Source organism: Oncorhynchus gorbuscha, linkage group LG01, assembly GCF_021184085.1.
Source record: "Oncorhynchus gorbuscha isolate QuinsamMale2020 ecotype Even-year linkage group LG01, OgorEven_v1.0, whole genome shotgun sequence".
NCBI classification, from domain to species: Eukaryota; Metazoa; Chordata; class Actinopteri; order Salmoniformes; family Salmonidae; genus Oncorhynchus; species Oncorhynchus gorbuscha.
The window spans coordinates 103,850,446-103,872,348 of record NC_060173.1 but is presented as its reverse complement, the minus strand read 5'-3'; the positions used below and the strand labels follow the sequence as shown (position 1 = coordinate 103,872,348).

The window sequence follows — 21,903 nt, the reverse complement described above, 5'->3', positions numbered from 1 at the left end:
AATTGACAGTAGAAAATGCAGGGACCCCACGTGGGAAAATGCCATTCCCTAACGCTGTGTTCATATTCACTCAATTTAAGGTCCCGCTCGCTGTTCCAACACATACTAATTACATGAAAACGAATTATAATAGTATAAAAGGCCTTACATTTATACTAAAGGGTTGTATCCTATACTAATTTGAAGAGAAAAGTTCTTCATTTGTTTGATAAAATTACAGATTTTCTCAGGGGACCCCAATTTCATGGGACTCCATATTGCACAGAAGACAAGTTTAGGGACCACTGATCTAACCTGGCTCTGGGTCAAACAAACATCAATTTGAACAACACATCAAGGACATTACAATTGGCCACAATGAATAAATTATGATTCACTATATCACCGCACTGTGTTCTGTCTTTGTGAAAATAAAATAATATTTTGATAAGAAGGGCCAACTCAATAGCCTACATCTTAAGATAAAATATCTGTTTGAAGATGGGAGTCAATGAAGAAAAGTGGAATCTGGACCATCATTATAACAGAGCTCTGAATTTATTTGATAAAAAAGTTCATTTTAACTAGGTAGTTCTCATTTTACATCAATTTCCCATAAAACATATTTATCTTTCTTCTTGATAAATTAAAAAGTTGTATTAGTCATGCAATTTCGCATTTCCCTTTTGAATTTGATCTTTCACAAAAATAACAAGAACACAATCTCATTGAACTCCAATGGAGCCGCTAAGTAGCCGAGGGAGGAAAAGCATCAACATGCAGCACTGTACACATTTGCATAGTACATTTCTCTTTTTCTCTAGATTAGTTTGTCCAATTATTTTCTCTTTACCAGCATGCCTTTATAGAATACAGCACTAACAGAAATCGAGCTATCTTGGCAACAGAAGAAGGTATTCGAAGAAAACATAAAATATGTTTTGATTTGTTTGGTTGGGGGTTTCTGATACATACCCTCTATTGGTGATCTATGCATAACTGGTAGCCTACAGAGAGACATTCTCTGACATGAACCTCTATACAGAACTCCCTAGTCTGTACCCTTCATACTCTCTTCATATGACTAAACCTCTATAATTGTTCCTAACCATTTAGACCATAAAAACTATGAAATAAAATGCTACATTTTGAGGATATGTATATGGATAGGAGAGAAGCCCCTCCATTGCTACAGTACCCCCCAAAAAAAGTTTAAAACAAGGCCTGGGTTAAGCAATAAGGCTTTGAACAATTCATTTGTCATGGTGTTTTGATATGCAATGCTTAGGAAAGTAAAATCGTTCATTAAAAAACAACATAATTTATTTTTAATGGCCAGGACATGGAAGACTTTTAAATGGGGCATTGAAAAGAAGAGCTGGTGGTTGGCAAATAATTACAATTAATTGATTTTACTTATATATCGCCTTTCTAGACACACAAAGCGCTTTACATAGTAATTATGACCAAATGTTTGATGTTAGACTCACAATTTCTTTGTTTCATGAAATCAACAATATAACTTCATAGCAGACTGAATGAAGCGCTCTCATCCGCTTATGTGTTACTGTTGACTAAATGAATTGTTCAAATGAGACTGTCCTAAACAACAGTCACTCACTCAACTACAGTCTCATAGGGATTTTTCTGGCCTAACACATACATAACAGCACTGAATCATTATTCCATGACATACTGTATATTGACAAAAAGACATGCTGCCATTGATCATTCTAAACCAATGAAACGTCGGTCCATGGACAGCCATTATTTCTTTACTTGCCAAGCAGGACTTTCTTTGAATATATTACACTTGAATTCACAAGACCATTTAAAAGACAATAAAATATGATGCAAATGGAAATACAAGCATCACTATAACAGGCTGCTTGTACAGTAAATGGAATGTGGTATACTTCAATTCAAATGATCAATATTTCCCTGATTGGAAGTATATCCATCTATACTAAAGCCTATCCTTTGATCATTAGTCAATTATGAAACCCATTTAAACAGTTAAAATTAAGCTCAATGGGCATATCATCCCTCTCTACTGTATATTTTATTCCTAGTCATGAGTACTAATGGAAAAACTTCAATTAGACTATTTCCTCTTGGTTGCAGCATACTAAAAACTGATAGGAATAGTCCTCACACTAGAGTGTTGTAGTACTGTATATAACGAAGGGATGCACCCTTTCCTGAAAGAGCACAAGATATGAAACTTGCAACTGCCTTAATTTACTTAGCAAATTTTTATTAGAAAAGTGTGATTAAGAACAAATTCTTATTTTCAATGACGGCCTACAAACAGTGGGTTAACTGCCTGTTCAGGGGCAGAACGACAGATTTGTACTTTGTCAGCTCGGGGATATGAACTTGCAACCTTTCGGTTACTAGTCCAATGCTCTAACCACTAGGCCACCCTGCCGCCCCAATAGCATTAGCTAAGTATCATTGAGGAGAAGAAGGGGATAAAAGCCCTGGAAACTAGAAGATTCAGGACCCCCCTTAAAAAAATCCCTCAACATTTTGACAAACAGGAACTTTGCTGACTCTGAGAAACTGGCTGTAGGCTACAGGACTGAAAACACTCAAATCCAAGACAATTTCAAACAACTTAGTGACATTAATTAAATATACAGTGCACTGACTCTGCTGCTATTGGCTCCTGGAAATGTGCAAAGAAGTTCTGTGCTGATCGAGGGACGTTTGACGCTGTCTGGCACTGGTTCGAGGCAGGTGTTGATGGGTCACCAAGACCACCACGACAGCTAGCCCTGCTAACACTGAGACAACAGGGAGTCGATGGCCAGACCACATGGTCACCCCTTTCACACCAACATGTCAAGCCTCTGCCATGTTAAAAAGAAGACAAGACCAGAGTTGGCCCTTCCCTTAGAAAAAAAACATGGTGAAAATCTGCCCCTCATCCTATTTTTTGTTTCCCTCATAAGAAAAAGGCATAGAGATTAGATTTTTAGTTGGTCAATGTTCACGTTTTCACCGTGAACCAGTGCCAGAGGAAAAGCGCGGTACTAACACTTTATAAAAAAAGTTGGTTACAGTACAATTAAACTAGAGAGTGGTCGTGTGGCTGTGTAGTACCCACTGTGAAGGGAAGAGAGGCCTAAGTGACATAAGGGGGTCTTCAGCTCAAAGCCTGTGCCTGGAGTCATGGCTGTAGCTTCCGGGGGAGCCATTACGGTTGCGGTGGGGCTTGTACGTGTCCTGATAGGGGTCATGATAATTCTCCTCCACCAAGGGGTAGTGGACCTGGTCCCGGCTGTGCTGCGAGCCGGAGGACAGGCGGTTACGGCTCTTCCTCTGCCTCTCATTGTGGTAGTTCTCATCTGATGGTGAGTGTTCTCCTGCTGTGTGATTGCTGTTCCTGTTTGTGTTTCTTTGACCCTGTTCAGAGAGAAAGAGAGGACATATTGTATACATTCAGCAGTTGACTATAGCATTAGCTTTTTCAAAATGGTATAATTGCTTTTTTTATCCTGTAGTAGTGAGCAAAATGTCCTTGATAAATAGGCAGCAATCCGGTATCATAATCCTGTATCACTTCACTACTAATTCATACCATTTTCAATGAATTATTTACAACCAATTTGCCCAACAACTAGTCATAATTAGGGCTGTTAAGGTGACCGTATCACCACCAAACCAGCGGTCACAAGTCATGAAGGCAGTCAAATTCCACATGACCGCTTAGTCACCGTAATTAGGCTTCTCCAAGCTCTGATGCTGCTGATGGTCATTAGTAGCCTACCAAACTTGCTAACTGCCTGGTACTCAGCACTCTATTGTCCCTCTAATCACTCAATGGAAATGTTTTAGAAAATCGAATCAAACACTTCATGAGAGCTCATGTTGCGCAACATTTCTATAGGCTATACAATTTTACAAGAAAACAGAGTGATGGCCTCCACTAAAACGAGTAGGATCCCATCAGCCTTCTATAGGCTAGGCATACTATATTTCTTTCTCAACTTTCCTAATATTAAGCCAATTGTTTATCTTTATAACAGGAGTATAGCCTACCTGGCTGGCATGAAAATGAACCATGGGAAATGTGTCTTCCATTCGCTATTTAAGTGCATAGATTTGTATTTTTTCCTGCTGCCCCTGTTTCGAGACAGGTGCATGATAATGGTCCATTCTATATCAAAACACATTTCACACATATATTATGTAGTATATGTAAAGACAAGATTAAATGATGAGTGACAATATTAGCCTACCACTTCTGAATTCTATATTATCACTTGTGAATGATGCCCAGTATAAAAAACTGCATTTTTTTGCAACTTTTTCTAATCATAAAGGGGATGCCGCTGTGAAATTCGAGGCATTATCAAGTGCTTGTCAAATTGTGAATGAGAGACTGATGAAGTGTGAACAGCCTCCGCAAAAAAACAAAGCAGAAATCATGCCTTTCAAGCGACTTTTTTCAAATCATTATTAATCTCAACATGCAGCCTTACAATGTTTTAAAAATCAAAACATATAGCCCAACGTTTATAGAACAACTAAAGTTACATTAACAACAGAAAATTAAGCATATAGAAGTGCCTATTTCTTTGTTAACCACTCAACACAGAATAGTGTGTGCACTCCCTCAAATCATTTGGAGAAAATATATATATTTTGTTCAATTGTTTTCTTCATACAATCATTTAAAAAATATAATGTCACAGAATTCTAAGCAAATCTTGTCTGCTAAATGAACTAGTAGTAGCCCACAGCCATATGGCATAGCCAGACATAGCCAGACATAGCCTAACATAAGGATAACTCAGAGTATGCTACTCTGTTCTTCTGAAATAGACTACATTTTGTTCATATCATGTTTCTTTAGACCTGTCTAAAATAAATAATGGATGTATTGTGAAGGTGTAGGCTTTATTACATGGATTTATTAGACTTTTTAAAATGTAGATGTTCCAAAGTCTGCTTGTAAATCTATGTGCAGAAGACAGGAGATGCTAAATGTGTTTATGTTAATTAACGGTCAAATACCGTGAGACTGGCAGTTATTTACTTGACAATCACCAGCTGACGAAATGTTGTGACCGCCACAGCCCGAGATAATAGCTATTGCCACCGCATCTACTTTAACACTATAAGACCAGTTTCCCAGTCAAATAAGAGGGCAAATATTAGTCAAAGTAAGGTCAGGTTGATTCACCGGTTGGTTGACCAGCCCAGTTATAGCTGTGGGGTACGGAGAGAGGGCAGTGGATCCCAGGTTGCGGCCCAGCAGAGGGTTGAGAGGGGTGCTCAGGGAGGTGTGTGTTGCCCTCCAGTAGGCTTCCAGGTACTCTGCCAGGTGATCACATGCATCCTCCAGTTGATTCTCATCCAGAATGATGTCAAACATTTCCTGAGAGAAAAGGGGAGAGGAGAGAGAGCGAAAGAGCGAGAGAGACAGGGAGAGAGGGGAGAGCAGAGAGACATTCTGACTTAGTGACTGAGGGATTGAGTTGCTGGTAGTAGCAGTTAACTGTCGGTTATTGTCCCTCGTGGGAGGCCAGAGACCAGCAGTTGACAGGGTGTACTGAGGGTATATTGTTCCTTATGGGAGGCCAGAGACCAGCAGTTGACAGGGTGTACTGAGGGTATATTGTTCCTTATGGGAGGCCACAGACCAGCAGTTCACCGGGTGTACTGAAGGTTATTGTTCCTTATGGGAGGCCAGAGACCAGCAGTTGACAGGGTGTACTGAAGGTTATTGTCCCTCGTGGGAGGCCAGAGACCAGCAGTTGACAGGGTGTACTGAGGGTATATTGTTCCTTATGGGAGGCCAGAGACCAGCAGTTGACAGGGTGTACTGAGGGTATATTGTTCCTTATGGGAGGCCAGAGACCAGCAGTTAACAGGGTGTACTGAGGGTTACTGTCCCTTATGGGAGGCCAGAGACCAGCAGTTGACAGGGTGTACTGAAGGTTATTGTTCCTTATGGGAGGCCAGAGACCAGCAGTTGACAGGGTGTACTGAGGGTATATTGTTCCTTATGGGAGGCCAGAGACCAGCAGTTGACAGGGTGTACTGAGGGTATATTGTTCCTTATGGGAGGCCAGAGACCAGCAGTTGACAGGGTGTACTGAGGGTATATTGTTCCTTATGGGAGGCCAGAGACCAGCAGTTAACAGGGTGTACTGAAGGTTATTGTTCCTTATGGGAGGCCAGAGACCAGCAGTTGACAGGGTGTACTGAGGGTATATTGTTCCTTATGGGAGGCCAGAGACCAGCAGTTGACAGGGTGTACTGAGGGTATATTGTTCCTTATGGGAGGCCAGAGACCAGCAGTTAACAGGGTGTACTGAAGGTTATTGTATACCTACCGGAGGGCACTGTGCTAGTTTGTCTGCTGCCACCAGCTGCACATTCAAGTGTTTGCTCTGGGATTTTCCTCTCGACTTGATCAACCGCTGAAGAACCTGTGGATAGTTTATATATTCACAGTGCTGGACTTGGACTGAAATAGGCTACGGTACACATTTTGGGTGCCGGTACTGTTCATTTTTAGGTGCAGGAGCTCCACAATACTTTTAACATAATATTCTATAAGAGGAACAGGAGCCCAAGCTGTTGAACATTTTATGACAATCTCCTGCCCAAGTCAAGCACATATCAAGTCAGAAGAAAGCAGCAACACAAATCAGCATGGTCAGGGATGGAAATAGAAAAATGGCAAAACTTTGAATTCACCTTAAAAAAAACTTATAAAAGCAGCAGGATTCATACATGTCAAAATGATTTTACTCTCAGAGCCTGTTTCCCTCCCATTTCCACCTTGGGGATGTAGCAAAAATAGAACCATTTGAGGATAAGGGGAAGCCTAAAACTTACTTTAGGAGAGGACACTTTAACATGCACGATGATAGGTGCTAAGGATGTCTTTATGAGCTGGGTTGGATGGTTGATTGTGTCAGCATCCAGGACCACCAGCTGTAAGGATCTGGCCAGCTCAAATATCCTCTCAATCTCACTCTGAACCTCCGCTGTGGGGAAACAGAACAGTGATCACAGATGGTGGATCAACAACCCTTTATATTGCCAAAATCGGAAGACATCAATTCCACAAATTCTGTGCAATACACACTCTATAGGATCTGATAAGTACAGTATGTACAGTACCAGTCAAATGTTTGGACACAACTACTCATTCAAGGGTTTTTCTTTATTTTATACTATTTTATACATTGTAGAATAATAGTGAAATACATCAAAGCGATGAAATAACACATATGGAATCATGTTGTAACCAAAAGTGTTAAACAAATCAAAATATATTTTATATTTGAGATTCTTCAAAGTAGCCACCCTTTGCCTTGATGACAGCCTTGCACACTCTTGGCATTTTCTCAACCAGCTTCATGAGGAATGTTTTTCCAACAGTTCCCACATATGCTGAGCACTTGATGGCTGCTTTTCCTTTACTTTGCGGTGCAACTCATACCAAACCATCTCAATTGGGTTGAGGCCGGGTGAGTTTGAAGTCCAGGTCATCTGGTGCAGCACTATCACTCTCCTTCTAGGTCAAATAGCCCTTACACATCCTGGAGGTGTGTTGGGTCATTGTCCTGTTGAAAAACAAATGATAGTCCCACTAAGAGCAAACCAGGTGGGATAGTGAATTGCTGTAGAATGCTGTGGTAGCCATGCTAGTTAAGTGTACCTTTCATTCTAAATAAATCACTGACAGTTTCACCAGAAAAGCCCCCCAAACCATCACACCTCCTCCTCCATGCTGCATTATGGGAACCACACATGCGGAGATCATCCGCTCATCTACTCTGCGTCTCACAAAGACACGGCGGTTGAAACCAAATATCTCACATTTGGACTAATCAAACCAAAGAACAGATTTCCACCGATCTTCTTAGCCCAAGCAAGTCTCTTCTTCTTATTGGAGTCCTTTAGTGGTGGTTTCTTTGCAGCAATTCGACCATGAAGACCTGATTCACACAGTCTCCTCTGAACAGTTGATGTCTGTTACTTGAACTCCGTTAAGCATTTATTCGGGCTGCAATCTGAGGTGCAGTTAACTCTAATGAACTTATCCTCTGCAGCAGAGGTAACTCTGGGTCGTCCTTTCTCACGAGAGCCAGTTTCATCATAGCGCTTGATGGTTTTTGCAACTGCACTTGAAGAAACTTTAAAAGTTCTAGAAATATTCCAGATTGACTGACCTTCATGTCTTAATATAATGATGGACTGTCGTTTCTCTTTGCTTATTTGAGCTGTTCTTGACATAATATGGAATTGGTCTTTTACCAAATAGGGCTATCTTCTGTATACCACCCACCTCTACCTTGTTAGAACACAACTGATTGGCTCAAACGCATTAAGGAAATAAATTCCACATATTAACTTTTAACAAGGCACACCTGTTAATTGAAATACATTCCAGGTGACTTACTTCATGAAGCTGGTTGAGAGAATGCCAAGAGTGTGCAAAGCTGTCATCAAGGCAAAGGGTGGCTACTTTGAAGAATCTCAAATATATTTTCATTTGTTTAACACTTTTTTGGTTACTAAATGATTCCATATGTGTTATTTCATAGTTTTGATGTCTTCACTATTATCATACAATGTAGAAAATAGCAAAAATAAAGAAAAACCCCTGAATGAGTAGGTGTCCAAACCTTTGACTGGTACTGTATAATTAAGCAATAAGGCACGAGGGGGTGTGGTATATGGCCAATATACCACAACTAAGGGCTATTCTTAAGCACAACGCCACGAGAAGTGCCTGGATACAGCCTTTAACAAACCCCCAATGTGCCTTACTGCGATTATAAACTGGTTACCAACATAAATAGAACAGTGAAAATAAATGTTTTGTCATACCCCTGGTATACAGTCAGATATACCACAGCTTTCAGCCAATCAGCATTCAGGGATCGAACCACCCAGTTTATAATTTCCTTTTTAACATATACAAAACATCTGAGTGAGGAATAGCAGTATTCAGTGTCATCCAGATGATACCTAGGTTGGACCTGGTGTTGGATCTTTCGATGATGGCCCGCTTGCTGGGGTTGTTGAGCACTGACCTCTTGGCCAGAGCTATATCTGCTGTTACTCTCGTAATAGATATCCTAAATGCAACAGATTCAATGCATACAGAATATCACAAACCCACATGTAAAGTATGGCTACTACCATGTTTACAATCCTGGAGAAAGTGTTTAGTCAAAACAGGTGGTCAGATTATTTACTTTGGCAATTCAATGATCATGTATAACTGCTTTACATATCCTGAGTGTACAAAACATTAAGAACACCTGCTCTTTCCATGACTAAGACTGACCAGGTGAATATTAGCCTATGATATATCATCACTTGTGAATGATGCCCAGCATAATAAACTGCATTTTTTTGCAACTTTTTCTAAACGTAGTCGCACACCTCATGTTGTAAACAGATCTCTTTGTCGTCTGACGACGAGTATGAAATATCGGACCAATGCGCAGCGTGGTAAGTGTCCATGTTCATTTATTAACTGAACACACAAACAAAATAACGAAGTGAATGGAAGAAACGAAACAGTTCTGCAAGGTGACATACACTACACAGAAAACACAGACACAGAAAATAATCACCCACAACCAAAATGGGGAAAACAGGCAACCTAAGTATGATTCTCAATCAGAGACAACGATCGACAGCTGCCTCGGATTGAGAACCATACTAGGCCAAACACAGAAATACAACATAGAAGGTGCGGACTCAGGCCGAAAAACCTGAACCTATAGGGGAGGGTCTGGGTGGGTGTCCATCCGCGGTGGCGGCTCTGGCGCGGGACGTGGACCCCACTCCACCATAGTCTTGGCCCACTTAAGTGGCGCCTTTGGAGCCGCGACCCTCCCCGCCGACCTCGAACTGGGGACCCTTGCAGCGGGCCCCGAATAGATGGGAGACTCCGGCATTGCCATAGTGAAGGGCGGCTCCGGCATTGCCGTAGTGAAGGGCGACTCCGGCAGCGCCATAGTGAAGGGCGACTCCGGCAGCGCTGTAGTGAAGGGCGGCTCCGGAGAGACAGCCTGATGCGTGGGGCTGCCACCGGAGGCCTGGTGCATGGAGGAGGCACCGGATGGACCGGACCGTGGAGGCGCACTGGAGGTCTCCAGCACCGAGCCTGCACAACCTGTCCTGGCTGGATACTCCCCGTAGCCCGGCAAGTGCGGCGGGGTGGAACAGACCGCACTGGGCTGTGCTGGCGAACCGGGGACACCGTGCGTAGGGCTGGTGCCATATACCCCGGGCCGAGGAGACGCACTGGAGACCAGATGCGCTGAGCCAGCTTCATAGCTCCTGGCTCGATGCCCACTCTAGCCTGGCCGATACAAGGAGCTGCGATGTAGCGAACCGAGCTATGCCTGCACACTGGGGACACCGTGTGCCTCACGGCATAACACGGTGCCTGCCTGGTCCACCTCTCTCCACAGTAAGCACGGGGAGTTGGCTCAGGTCTCCTACCTGACTAAGCCTCACTCCCTGTGTGCCTCCCTCCAAGATCTTTTTGGGGCTGCCTCTCGTCCCTGTTGCGCTGCCGTGCCAACTCCTCATAATGCCGCCGGTCTGCTTGGGCTGCCTCCAGCTCTTCCCTGGGGCGGCGATATTACCCAGCCTGTGTCCAGGGACCCTTTCCGTCCAAAATCTCCTCCCATTTCCAGGAGTCCAGAACCCTCTGCTCCTGGTTACCACGCTGCTTGGTCCGGTTGTGGTGGGTGATTCTGTAACGGATCTCTTCGTCGTCTGACGACGAGTATGAAATATCGGACCAATGCGCAGCGTGGTAAGTGTCCATGTTAATTTATTAGCTGAACACACAAAATAAAATAACGAAGTGAATAGAAGAAACAAAACAGTTCTGCAAGGTGACATACACTACACATAAAACACAGACACAGAAAATAATCACCCACTACCAAAATGGGGAAAACAGGCAACCTAAGTATGATTCTCAATCAGAGACGACGATCGACAGCTGCCTCGGATTGAGAACCATACTAGGCCAAACACAGAAATACAACATAGAAAAAAGAACATAGATTACCCACCCCAACTCACGCCCTGACCAAACTAACACAAAGACATAATAAAGGAACTAAGGTCAGAACGTGACACATGTAGCCTAGCCCATAGGCCTATATGTTTTGATAAGCTTTGTATCACAACTAAAGTGGCCAAATAACTTCTTAAAATTAAGCACATGAATCCGCTTTACAAGGCTGGCATACATAAACAGCGCATGAGCTTCAAATTTGGGGAAGAACATTTTCACCATAAAAATTCACCTTTATAATTAAAGCATTACATGCTTAAATGCACTTGTGGTCACTTTTGATAATGGTGTTTTCCTGCTAATAGAACATTTGTATTTATAGCCTACTGTCATGTGTGCATTTCTGCGCTTATTATGTGAAGAAATAGCCTTATAGTTTAATACAAAACATTAAGAACACCTGCTCTTTCCGTGACAAAGAGTGACCAGGTGAATCCAGGTGAAAGCTATGATCCCTTATTGATGTCACTTGTTAAATCAACTTCAATTGGGAGTGCTACGCAATATTAGGAAGGTGTTTACACTGAGTATACCAAACATTAGGAACACCTTCCTAATATTGAGTTGCACCCCCAATTGGTTGGAGCATGGACTTTAAAAGCCGTTGAAAGCATTCGACAAGGATGATGGCCCATGTTGTCTCCAATGCTTCCCACAGTTGTGCCAAGTTGGCTGGATGTCCTTTGGGTGGTGGATCAGTCTTGATACACACAGGGAAACTGTTGAGGGTGGAAACCCCAGCAGGGTTGCGGTTCTTGACACACTCAAACCTGTGCACCTGGCACCTACTACCATACCCCCTTCAAAGGCACTCAAATATTTTGTCTTGCCCATTCACCCTCTGAATGGCACACATACACAATCCATGTCTCAATTGGCTCAAGGCTTAAAAATCCTTCTTTAACCTGATCCTCCCCTTCATCTAAACTGATTGAAGTGGATTTAACAGGTGACATCAATAAGGGATCATAACTTTCACCTGGATTCACCTGGTCAGTCTATGTCATGTTTTGTACATTCAGTGTATTTTCCGCACTATCTTATAGTAGTTTTTGCATAGGTGCCATGAGCAGCTGAGTGCCTGATGCTACAGTAAGCAGGCAGAGTGTTAGTGCAATATGAAGGGATAGGGTTGACAGTACGCAGGGACAGGGATAGTGCTGACAACACAACTCCTCACCTGCCATCAAACCTGTGCTTCAGGAAGTCAAAGAGCGCTTTCTGCATCATGTCTGTCACCTGCACACGCAGAGCCAGGAAGAGCAGCAGAGGATGGCAGAGGAGAAAGTTAGGAAAGGATGGAGAAAAAGAAGGGAAAGAGAAAAAGTGAGGTTGAGAAAGAGAAAGTGAAAAGGGTTGACAGCCAGAAAGGAAATAAACCAGTAGAAATGCATTGACAATTCCTCACAGCTACTGCAAGCCTTTCAAAGAGCCTTCCTCATGGCAAGAAAGCCCTTGTGACAAGACCCATTTCATATGGTGAAGCTACATATCTTGATGTTCAATGTTAAAAAATAGCACATGTTATGGACAAAGGTGCCCAAGGATGTCAAAAGAACAGTTGTCAACCTTGTCTTCCTTTTTGATTTCAGTATGAACGCAGCATGAGTGCTAAGACCCCGTCCCATATTTCCCCGTCCACCACCATTACCTATCCAATAAAGATTTCTCCATATTCCTCATTATGACATCCAACCGTTAGGTCCCACCAGGCTCCTCTTGCCCTGCCTGTGAATTATCCCACTGGTCCAAAACATCCAGCAAAGGAGAAGCATGATCTCTGGATTCTTTCCACCTAATTTTCTACAGAATTAATCCTGGTTACATTAAATAAGGTGATTAAGGCCTAAAATGAAGTGTCATAAAAACTTGGTGTGATGAATTGGGCTATAGCAGGTCAGACCAGTCTACATTAATGCTATTTCTGCAAGGTATTTCAATTACAATCTGAAGATGAAAAGAACTGTAGTTGCAAGGACAAGGCTAGCAAGGAGCAGGGAGCAATTGTTATATGGTATATCCACATATATAACGACAAGGAGTTGAAGACAATTTGTGTTTTTTCCACACAACAATAACCGTATTCTATATACACTGAACAAAATTCAAGAGGCACTCGCACATCTGAGCTATCTTTTTTTGCAGGTGCATGGTAACAGTTGAATAAGATAAGACAAAAAGAGGAAACCCGCACACGGCTCTTTCTAGTATCACTGCTTTAAGTTTCAACCTCAAGGCCTTCGTAAGACCTTTGTGAGCTTTCTTTTAAATAGCACCCTTATAGCTCCACTCACATTCGTTCAATGCAACGAATGGGCTCGGAATCGAGGGAAAATAAGTGTTACACAAATATAACAATGTACATTTCATAAATATTTGAATAAAGTGTGTACATTAAAGATATTAAACACGTCTGTAAAACCACAATGAGGACATCAACCAATCAAGCAAGTTTTCATAAATCATTGGGTACAGCGCAATAAAAACGTCAGAGTAATCTGAAATGGTGGAATTAATTCATGTTCACATTTACAGCATAACATACATAGGCATTTCATCATTAAAATCTTTAACAAATAATGTCTAGAGGGTGAAAATGTCATGCAGGTGAACGAGGACCCAAACGCGACTTAACAGAAACAGAGTTTATTAATGTTCAAAACGGAATAACAGAAATCCTCTAGATTGTAGAGGGGAAAACAACTGGAGAAGCGGCCACAGACTTTCGGGTAGGCGCAGGCCGTAGTCGACTGAGACACCTGCTCACACGCAGCGTCTGATGAAGGCACAAAACACGACAGGACAGGGTAATACACAATCACGGCAAAAAACACGACAGGACAGGGCGAAACGCAATCACAGCATGGTGAATACAATGCAAGGAACTGACGGCACAGGAACGGAACACAAAGGAATAAATAGGGACTCTAATCAGGGGAAAGGATCGGGAACAGGTGTGGGAAGACTAAATGATGATTAGGGAATAGGAACAGCTGGGAGCAGGAACGGAACGATAGAGAGAAGAGAGAGCGAGAGAGTGAGAGAGGGAGGGGGAGAGAGAGGGCTAGAAGGAGGGAAAGAACCAAATAAGACCAGCAGAGGGAAACGAATAGAATGGGAAGCACAGGGACAAGACAAGATAATAAATGACAAACATGACAGTACCCCCACTCACCGAGCGCCTCCTGGCGCTCTCGAGGAGGAACACTGGCGGCAACGGAGGAAATCATAGATCAAACGGTCCAGCACGTCCCGAGAAAGAACCCAACTCCTCTCCTCAGGACCGTAACGAAAAACGATAAAAAGGGAAACTAGGGTACTACTCTAAAAAAAAAATGAGAACTAGGGACAGACTGAGACACAGCAAGGGCAGGGACAATAACAGGAGAGATGCGATGGCAGGGAACAGACTGAGACCCAGCAAGACCAGGAGCAGAAGCAGAAAAAAAATTACCAGACTTCTTCTGCGCGCAGTCTGAACACGCAGCCACGAAACGGCGCGTGTCACGCTCCTGAGTCGGCCACCAAAAGCGCTGGCGAATAGACGCAAGAGTACCTCGAACACCGGGATGACCAGCTAACTTGGCAGAGTGAGCCCACTGAAGAACAGCCAGACGAGTGGAAACAGGAACGAAAAGGAGGTTACTAGGACAAGCGCGCGGCGACGCAGTGTGCGTGAGTGCTTGCTTAACCTGTCTTTCAATTCCCAGACTGTCAACCCGACAACACGCCCATAAGGAAGAATCCCTCGGGATCAGTAGAAGCCACAGAAGAACTAAACAGACGGGATAAGGCATCAGGCTTGGTGTTCTTGCTACCCGGACGGTAAGAAATCACAAACTCGAAACGAGCGAAAAACAACGCCCAACGAGCTTGACGGGCATTAAGTCGTTTGGCAGAACGGATGTACTCAAGGTTCTTATGGTCTGTCCAAACGACAAAATTTTCCCCCTCCAACCACTGTCGCCATTCGCCTAGGGCTAAGCGGATGGCGAGCAGTTCACGGTTACCCACATCATAGTTGCGCTCAGATGGCGACAGGCGATGAGAAAAATAAGCGCACGGATGAACCTTATCGTCAGACTGGAAGCGCTGGGACAGAATGGCTCCCACGCCTACCTCTGAAGCGTCAACCTCGACAATGAATTGTCTAGTGACGTCAGGAGTAACGAGGATAGGAGCGGACGTAAAACGTTCTTTTAGAAGATCAAAAGCTCCCTGGGCGGAACCGGACCACTTAAAACACGTCTTGACAGAAGTAAGAGCTGTGAGAGGGGCAGCAACTTGACCGAAATTACGAATGAAACGCCGATAGAAATTAGCGAAACCTAAAAAGCGCTGCAACTCGACACGTGACCTTGGAACGGGCCAATCACTGACAGCTTGGACCTTAGCGGAATCCATCTGAATGCCTTCAGCGGAAATAACGGAACCGAGAAAAGTAACGGAGGAGACATGAAAAGAGCACTTCTCAGCCTTTACGTAGAGACAATTCTCTAAAAGGCGCTGTAGAACACGTCGAACGTGCTGAACATGAATCTCGAGTGACGGAGAAAAAATCAGGATATCGTCAAGATAGACAAAAACAAAAATGTTCAGCATGTCTCTCAGAACATCATTAACTAATGCCTGAAAAACAGCTGGCGCATTGGCGAGACCGAACGGCAGAACCCGGTACTCAAAATGCCCTAACGGAGTGTTAAACGCCGTTTTCCACTCGTCCCCCTCTCTGATGCGCACGAGATGGTAAGCGTTACGAAGGTTTAAAGCACCTGGCTCCCTGCAGAATCTCGAAGGCTGATGACATAAGGGGAAGCGGATAACGATTCTTAACCGTTATGTCATTCAGCCCTTCCACGCAGGGGCGCAGATACCGTCCTTCTTCTTAACAAAAAAGAACCCCGCCCCGGCCGGAGAAGAAGAAGGCACTATGGTACCGGCGTCAAGAGACACAGACAAATAATCCTCGAGAGCCTTACGTTCGGGAGCCGACAGAGAGTATAGTCTACCTCGAGGAGGCGTGGTCCCTGGAAGGAGATCAATACTACAATCATACGACCGGTGAGGAGGAAGGGAGTTGGCTCGGGACCGACTGAAGACCGTGCGCAGATCATGATATTCCTCCGGCACTCCTGTCAAATCGCCAGGTTCCTCCTGAGAAGTAGGGAGAGAAGAAACGGGAGGGATGGCAGACATTAAACACTTCACATGACAAGAAACGTTCCAGGATAGGATAGAATTACTAGACCAATTAATAGAAGGATTATGACATACTAGCCAGGGATGACCCAAAACAACAGGTGTAAACGGTGAACGGAAAATCAAAAAAGCAGATACTGTGAGAGTTAAAGGTAGTGTCTCAAATTTGATGCTGGGAAGATGACTACCATCTAAGGCAAACATGGGCGTAGGCTTGTCTAACGGTCTGAAAGGAATGTTATGTTTCCGAACCCATGCTTCGTCCATGAAACAACCCTCAGCCCCAGAGTCAATCAAGGCACTGCATGTAGCACCCGAACCGGTCCAGCGTAGATGGACCGACATAGTAGTACAAGATCTAGATGAAGGGACCTGAGTAGTAGCGCTCACCAGTAGCCCTCCGCTTACTGATGGGCTCTGGCCTCTTACTGGACATGAATTAACAAAATGTCCAGCAACTCCGCAATAGAGGCACAGGCGGTTGGTGATCCTCCGTTCCTCTCCTTAGTCGAGATGCGAATCCCTCCCAGCTGCATGGGCTCAGTCTCAAAGCCAGAGGAGGGAGATGGTTGCGATGCGGAGCAGGGAAACACCGTTGATGCGAGCTCTCTTCCACGAGCCCGGTGACGAAGATCTACCCGTCGTTCTATGCGGATGGCGAGAGCAATCAAAGAGTCCACATCTGAAGGAACCTCCCGGGAAGAATCTCATCCTTAACCACTGCGTGGAGTCCCTCCAGAAAACGAGCGAGCAGCGCCGGCTCGTTCCACTCACTAGAGGCAGCAAGAGTGCGAAACTCAATGGAATAATCCGTTATGGACCGTTCACCTTGGCATAAGGAAGCCAGGGCCCTAGAAGCCTCCCCACCAAAAACTGAACGGTCAAAACCGAATCATCTCCTCTTTAAAGTTCTGGAATCTGTTAGAGCAATCAGCCCTTGCCTCCCAGATAGCTGTGCCCCATTCTCGAGCCCGGCCAGTAAGGAGTGAAATGACGTAAGCAACCCGAGCTCTCTCTCTAGAGTATGTGTGGGGTTGGAGAGAGAACACAATCTCACACTGCGTGAGAAAGGAGCGGCACTCAGTGGGCTGCCCGGAGTAGCAAGGTGGGTTATTAACCCTGGGTTCTGGAGGCTCGGCAGGCCAGGAAGTAACAGGTGGCACGAGACGTAGACTCTGGAACTGTCCAGAGAGGTCGGAAACCTGAGCGGCCAGGTTCTCCACGGCATGGCGAGCAGCAGACAATTCCTGCTCGTGTCTGCCGAGCATGGCTCCTTGGATCTTGACGGCAGTGTAAACAGCGTCTGAAGTCGCTGGGTCCATTCCTTGGTCAGTTCCTTCTGTCATGCAGGTGAACGAGGACCCAAACGCGACTTAACAGAAACAGAGTTTATTAATGTTCAAAACGGAATAACAGAAATCCTCTAGATTGTAGAGGGAAAACAACTGGAGAAGCGGCCACAGACTGCAGGTCGCTTCGGGTAGGCGCAGGCCGTAGTCGACTGAGACACCTGCTCACACGCAGCGTCTGATGAAGGCACAAAACACGACAGGACAGGGTAATACACAATCACGGCAAAAAACACGACAGGACAGGGCGAAACGCAATCACAGCATGGTGAATACAATGCAAGGAACTGACGGCACAGGAACGGAACACAAAGGAATAAATAGGGACTCTAATCAGGGGAAAGGATCGGGAACAGGTGTGGGAAGACTAAATGATGATTAGGGGAATAGGAACAGCTGGGAGCAGGAACGGAACGATAGAGAGAAGAGAGAGCGAGAGAGTGAGAGAGGGAGGGGGAGAGAGAGGGCTAGAAGGAGGGAAAGAACCAAATAAGACCAGCAGAGGGAAACGAATAGAATGGGAAGCACAGGGACAAGACAAGATAATAAATGACAAACATGACAGAAAATCCCCCCCAAAATTCTCTTTTGCTCAGAGTATTATTTATATCACCTCCCCTGTCTGATATCTTAACTTTCTCTATGACACAAAGGTTTTTGGTCATTAAATTGTACTGAGACTGGATTTTCGTCCCATGACATCCCTGTCATGTCTCCTGATTTAACTTTTATGTTAACTAATTCTCTCTTTGAAAGAACAAGAGGTTTTACCTACATAACACAGCCCACATGGACATTTAATCATGTAGATAACATGGGTGGTGGAGCATTTACTAATGTCATTTTTGTGAACAGTTTTCCTGTATGTGGGTCACAGCAATATTCACACATCATATTGTTACACTTTGTGCAACCTCTGCATTTATAGCTACCATTCGGAACAGGGCGTAAAAGAGCCAGGCTCATCTTCTTTTGTGGCTGGACCAAAATAATTGCGTTACTTGCGACCTCTCCTATATACAATAAGTGGTGGATTGTTAAATTCAGCTGGCAAAACTGGGTCTGATGATAAAACATGCCAGTGTTTCTTGACAGCATCTCCCACTTTGTGCGAGTTCATGTGGTGGTGAACATTATAGTGTTCTTTAGCTCGAGTGGGTCTTTTTGTAGCAGTTAATCTCATGTTTTCCTTAATGCCAAATTAAGAGCTTAATCCACACATTGTGGAGAGTAGCCTCTTAAAAAACTATCGTGCAAATCCGCTGCTTTTTCTAGATAGTCCTCTGTGGAGTGGCATGTATTGCGCAGTCTGAAAAACTGGCTTCTTGGAAGTCCCCTTTTTAATGGCTCGGGTAGAAGCTGTAATAAAGTATTTCTGTCTGTTTCTTTTCTATACAGAGTTGTAAACAGGGTTCCATTTGATTTCTCAATAAACATATTGAGGCAATGAACACGTTTAGTGTCACATTCAATAGTGAATTTGAGATTGAGGTCAATGTCATTGAGTAATGGTATCAAGTCTGACAGCTCTTCTCTCGTCAATATATTGATACCACTTCAGGACTTTACTCACAAATGGATTTTCGTTTTCATTGTTAACAAAATGTTCAAAATGACCCACATAAAGGTTAGCATAGCTCAGAATGAATGTGGAGTCCATCGATGATCCATTCGTTTGGAGGTAGTATTCATCATCAAACCTGAAATAGTTCTACCTCAAAACATATTCAGCTCTAGAATGACGTTTGTTGGTGGGTAGTTGTTAGTATCTCGGTCTCTCAAAACGTGAGCACGGGCTGCCAGCCCCCGGTATGGGGAATGCTAGTATATAGACTCCACATCTAACGTGACCAAAATACAGTCTTCTGTTAATCCCGTGAATGGTGAGATCTTGTTTATGAAGTCTATTGGGTCTTTAACATATGACGGCTATGCTTGCAGAGGAGATTTAATAAACTAGTCTACATATTTAGACAATTTTATTTTACCTTTATTTAACTAGGCAAGTCAGTTAAGAACAAATTCTTATTTTAACTGCCTTGTTCAGGGGCAGAACGACAGATTTTTACCTTGTCAGCTCGGGGATTCGATCTTGCTCTAGTCCAATGCTCTAACCACTAGGCTACCTGCCGCCCCACAATGATTCAAGCATTGAGCACATTCCTGCAACCACTGGTTGGCCTGGATAATATACACGCAACATGTAATATAAACGCAGCATGTAAAGTGCTGGTCCTATGTTATGTGACCGATGTGAAATGGCTAGCTAGTTATTGGTGGTGCGCGCTAATAGCGTTTCAATCTGAGACCTTGAAGTAGTGGTTCCCCTTGCTCTGCAAGGGCCGCAGCTTTTGTGGAGCGATGGGTAACGATGCTTCGTGGGGGTCAGTGGTTGATGTGTGCAGAGGGTCCCTGGTTCGAGCCCGACGAGGGGACGGACTAACGTTATACTGTTACAGTTACATGAGCTGAAATGTTCCATATGCACAAAAAACGTATTTCTCTCAGGTTTTGTGCACACATTTGTTTACATCCCCTGATAGTGAACATTTGAGCCTTTGTCGAGATAATTCATCCACCTGACAGGTGTGTCATATCATGAAGCTGATTAAACAGCATGATCATTACACAGGTGGGGACAATAAAAGGTCACTCTAAAATTGGCGATTTTGTCATATTACACAATGCCACAGATGTCTAAAGTTCTGAGGGACCATGCAATTTTCTTAATGACTGCAGGAATGTCCACCAGAGCCATTGCCAGAGAATTCAATGTTTTTTAGAGAATTTGGCAGTACGTCCAACCGGCTTCACAACCGCAGACCACTTGTAACCATGCCAGCCCAGGACCTCCACATCCAGCTTCTTCACCTGCGGCATCATCTGAGGGGAGGTGGGGCGGGGTGCTGAGGAGTATTTCTGTCAGTAATAAAGCCCTTTTGTGGGGAAAAACTCATTCTGATTGGCTGGGCCTGGCTCCCCATTGGGTGTGCCCCTTCCCAGTAATGTGAAATCCATAGATTAGTGCCTAAATAATGTATTTCAACTGACTGATATTCTTATATGAACTGTAACTCAGCAAAATCTTTGAAATTGTTGCATGTTGCGTTTATATTTTTGTTCAGAATATTTCATGGCAACGTTAAAACATTTTCTTTTACATTTCACAAGGGACATTTTTAGAGGAAAAAGGATGTTCGGTAAAGCTCTCTTGACATTGAGCATTAATAACAACAGCATCATGCTGTTCACACAAGTCAGTGTAATTGGATGGTTTGGACCAATAGACAAATCTCTGTAAATTGGGGGGAAAAATCACATTAAGAAGAAGAAATTGTGCCTCCATTCCATCCACCTTCGCATAAATTATCTTGTTTATTTTTTTACACTGTATTATCACACACACACGCACGTGCACGCGCACGCGCACGCACACGCACACACACACACACACACACACACACACACACACACACACACACACACACACACACACACACACACACACACACACACACACACACACACACACACACACACACACAGAGCTTCTTCTGGTGCTGTTTATCTCTGTGTTTCTAATTTCAAGCCATGCTCTACTTTTTCAGACTGATGTGTTTTACCCAGAAGGTTGTTACCACAGCAACACAGTGGCGCGGTAATGAGGACCGACGATGATCCTGGCTCCCCCCTTCCCCCATACATATCAAGGAAAAGATGTTGCCCTCCTTTTTCTGCAAACCCTCATTGGTGGTTAGTTACCAATGAATGGATAAGCCAGACATAGCTGTTATTTTTGGATAGCTCCAAATATCTACTCTGATAATGAACGGGGCAGTTATTCACTGTCAGTGAACCTCTTCAATGAAGCTGCATCTCAACCACTAGTCTGCACGTTGACGCCCCTCAATATAGATTCCAAAAGGGAGAGCTGGGAATTGGAGTCACTGTATGGCACACAACCAAATATTGCAGTTGTTCTGGATAGCTGTATTGGAGGCCGAATAAAACACTTTACAAGAGACTGAAAATATTATTGTCATGATGCCTACCTCATATCCCTTCAGGGACGGTCCTACCAGGACCACTGGTCTCATGGAGGGGACCACGTCATAGGGAGGGATGTTTTCAGTCTGTAGCAGAGTTCAAGGGTTAGAGGGAGCACAGACACAGCAACAGTAACATGTAACATGCCATTCACCATTATGTCCTTTTATTAAGTATTATTTAATACCAAGAAAGTGTATCTGTGGAATTACAGTGTTACAACACAGGTACAAAATAATGAGTATA

At 43.9% G+C, this 21,903-nt stretch overlaps 1 protein-coding gene across 3 annotated transcripts in view; it reads right to left on the bottom strand.

Annotated features, from left to right (window-relative positions):
* Positions 1–518: 518 nt before the first annotated feature.
* The window catches only part of LOC124048060 (voltage-dependent L-type calcium channel subunit beta-4-like), a 101,940-nt gene continuing 80,555 nt past the window's right edge, over positions 519–21,903 (bottom strand). For all 3 annotated transcript variants that reach the window (XM_046368452.1, XM_046368462.1, XM_046368471.1), the window contains 7 exons: positions 21,663–21,743; positions 12,243–12,301; positions 8,983–9,092; positions 6,838–6,989; positions 6,330–6,425; positions 5,174–5,368; positions 519–3,390 (listed from right to left, as the gene is read on the bottom strand). In XM_046368452.1, coding sequence (XP_046224408.1) covers positions 3,136–3,390; positions 5,174–5,368; positions 6,330–6,425; positions 6,838–6,989; positions 8,983–9,092; positions 12,243–12,301; positions 21,663–21,743 — 948 coding nt within the window. In that variant the 3' untranslated portion in view covers positions 519–3,135. The remainder of the gene's footprint in view (positions 3,391–5,173; positions 5,369–6,329; positions 6,426–6,837; positions 6,990–8,982; positions 9,093–12,242; positions 12,302–21,662; positions 21,744–21,903) is intronic.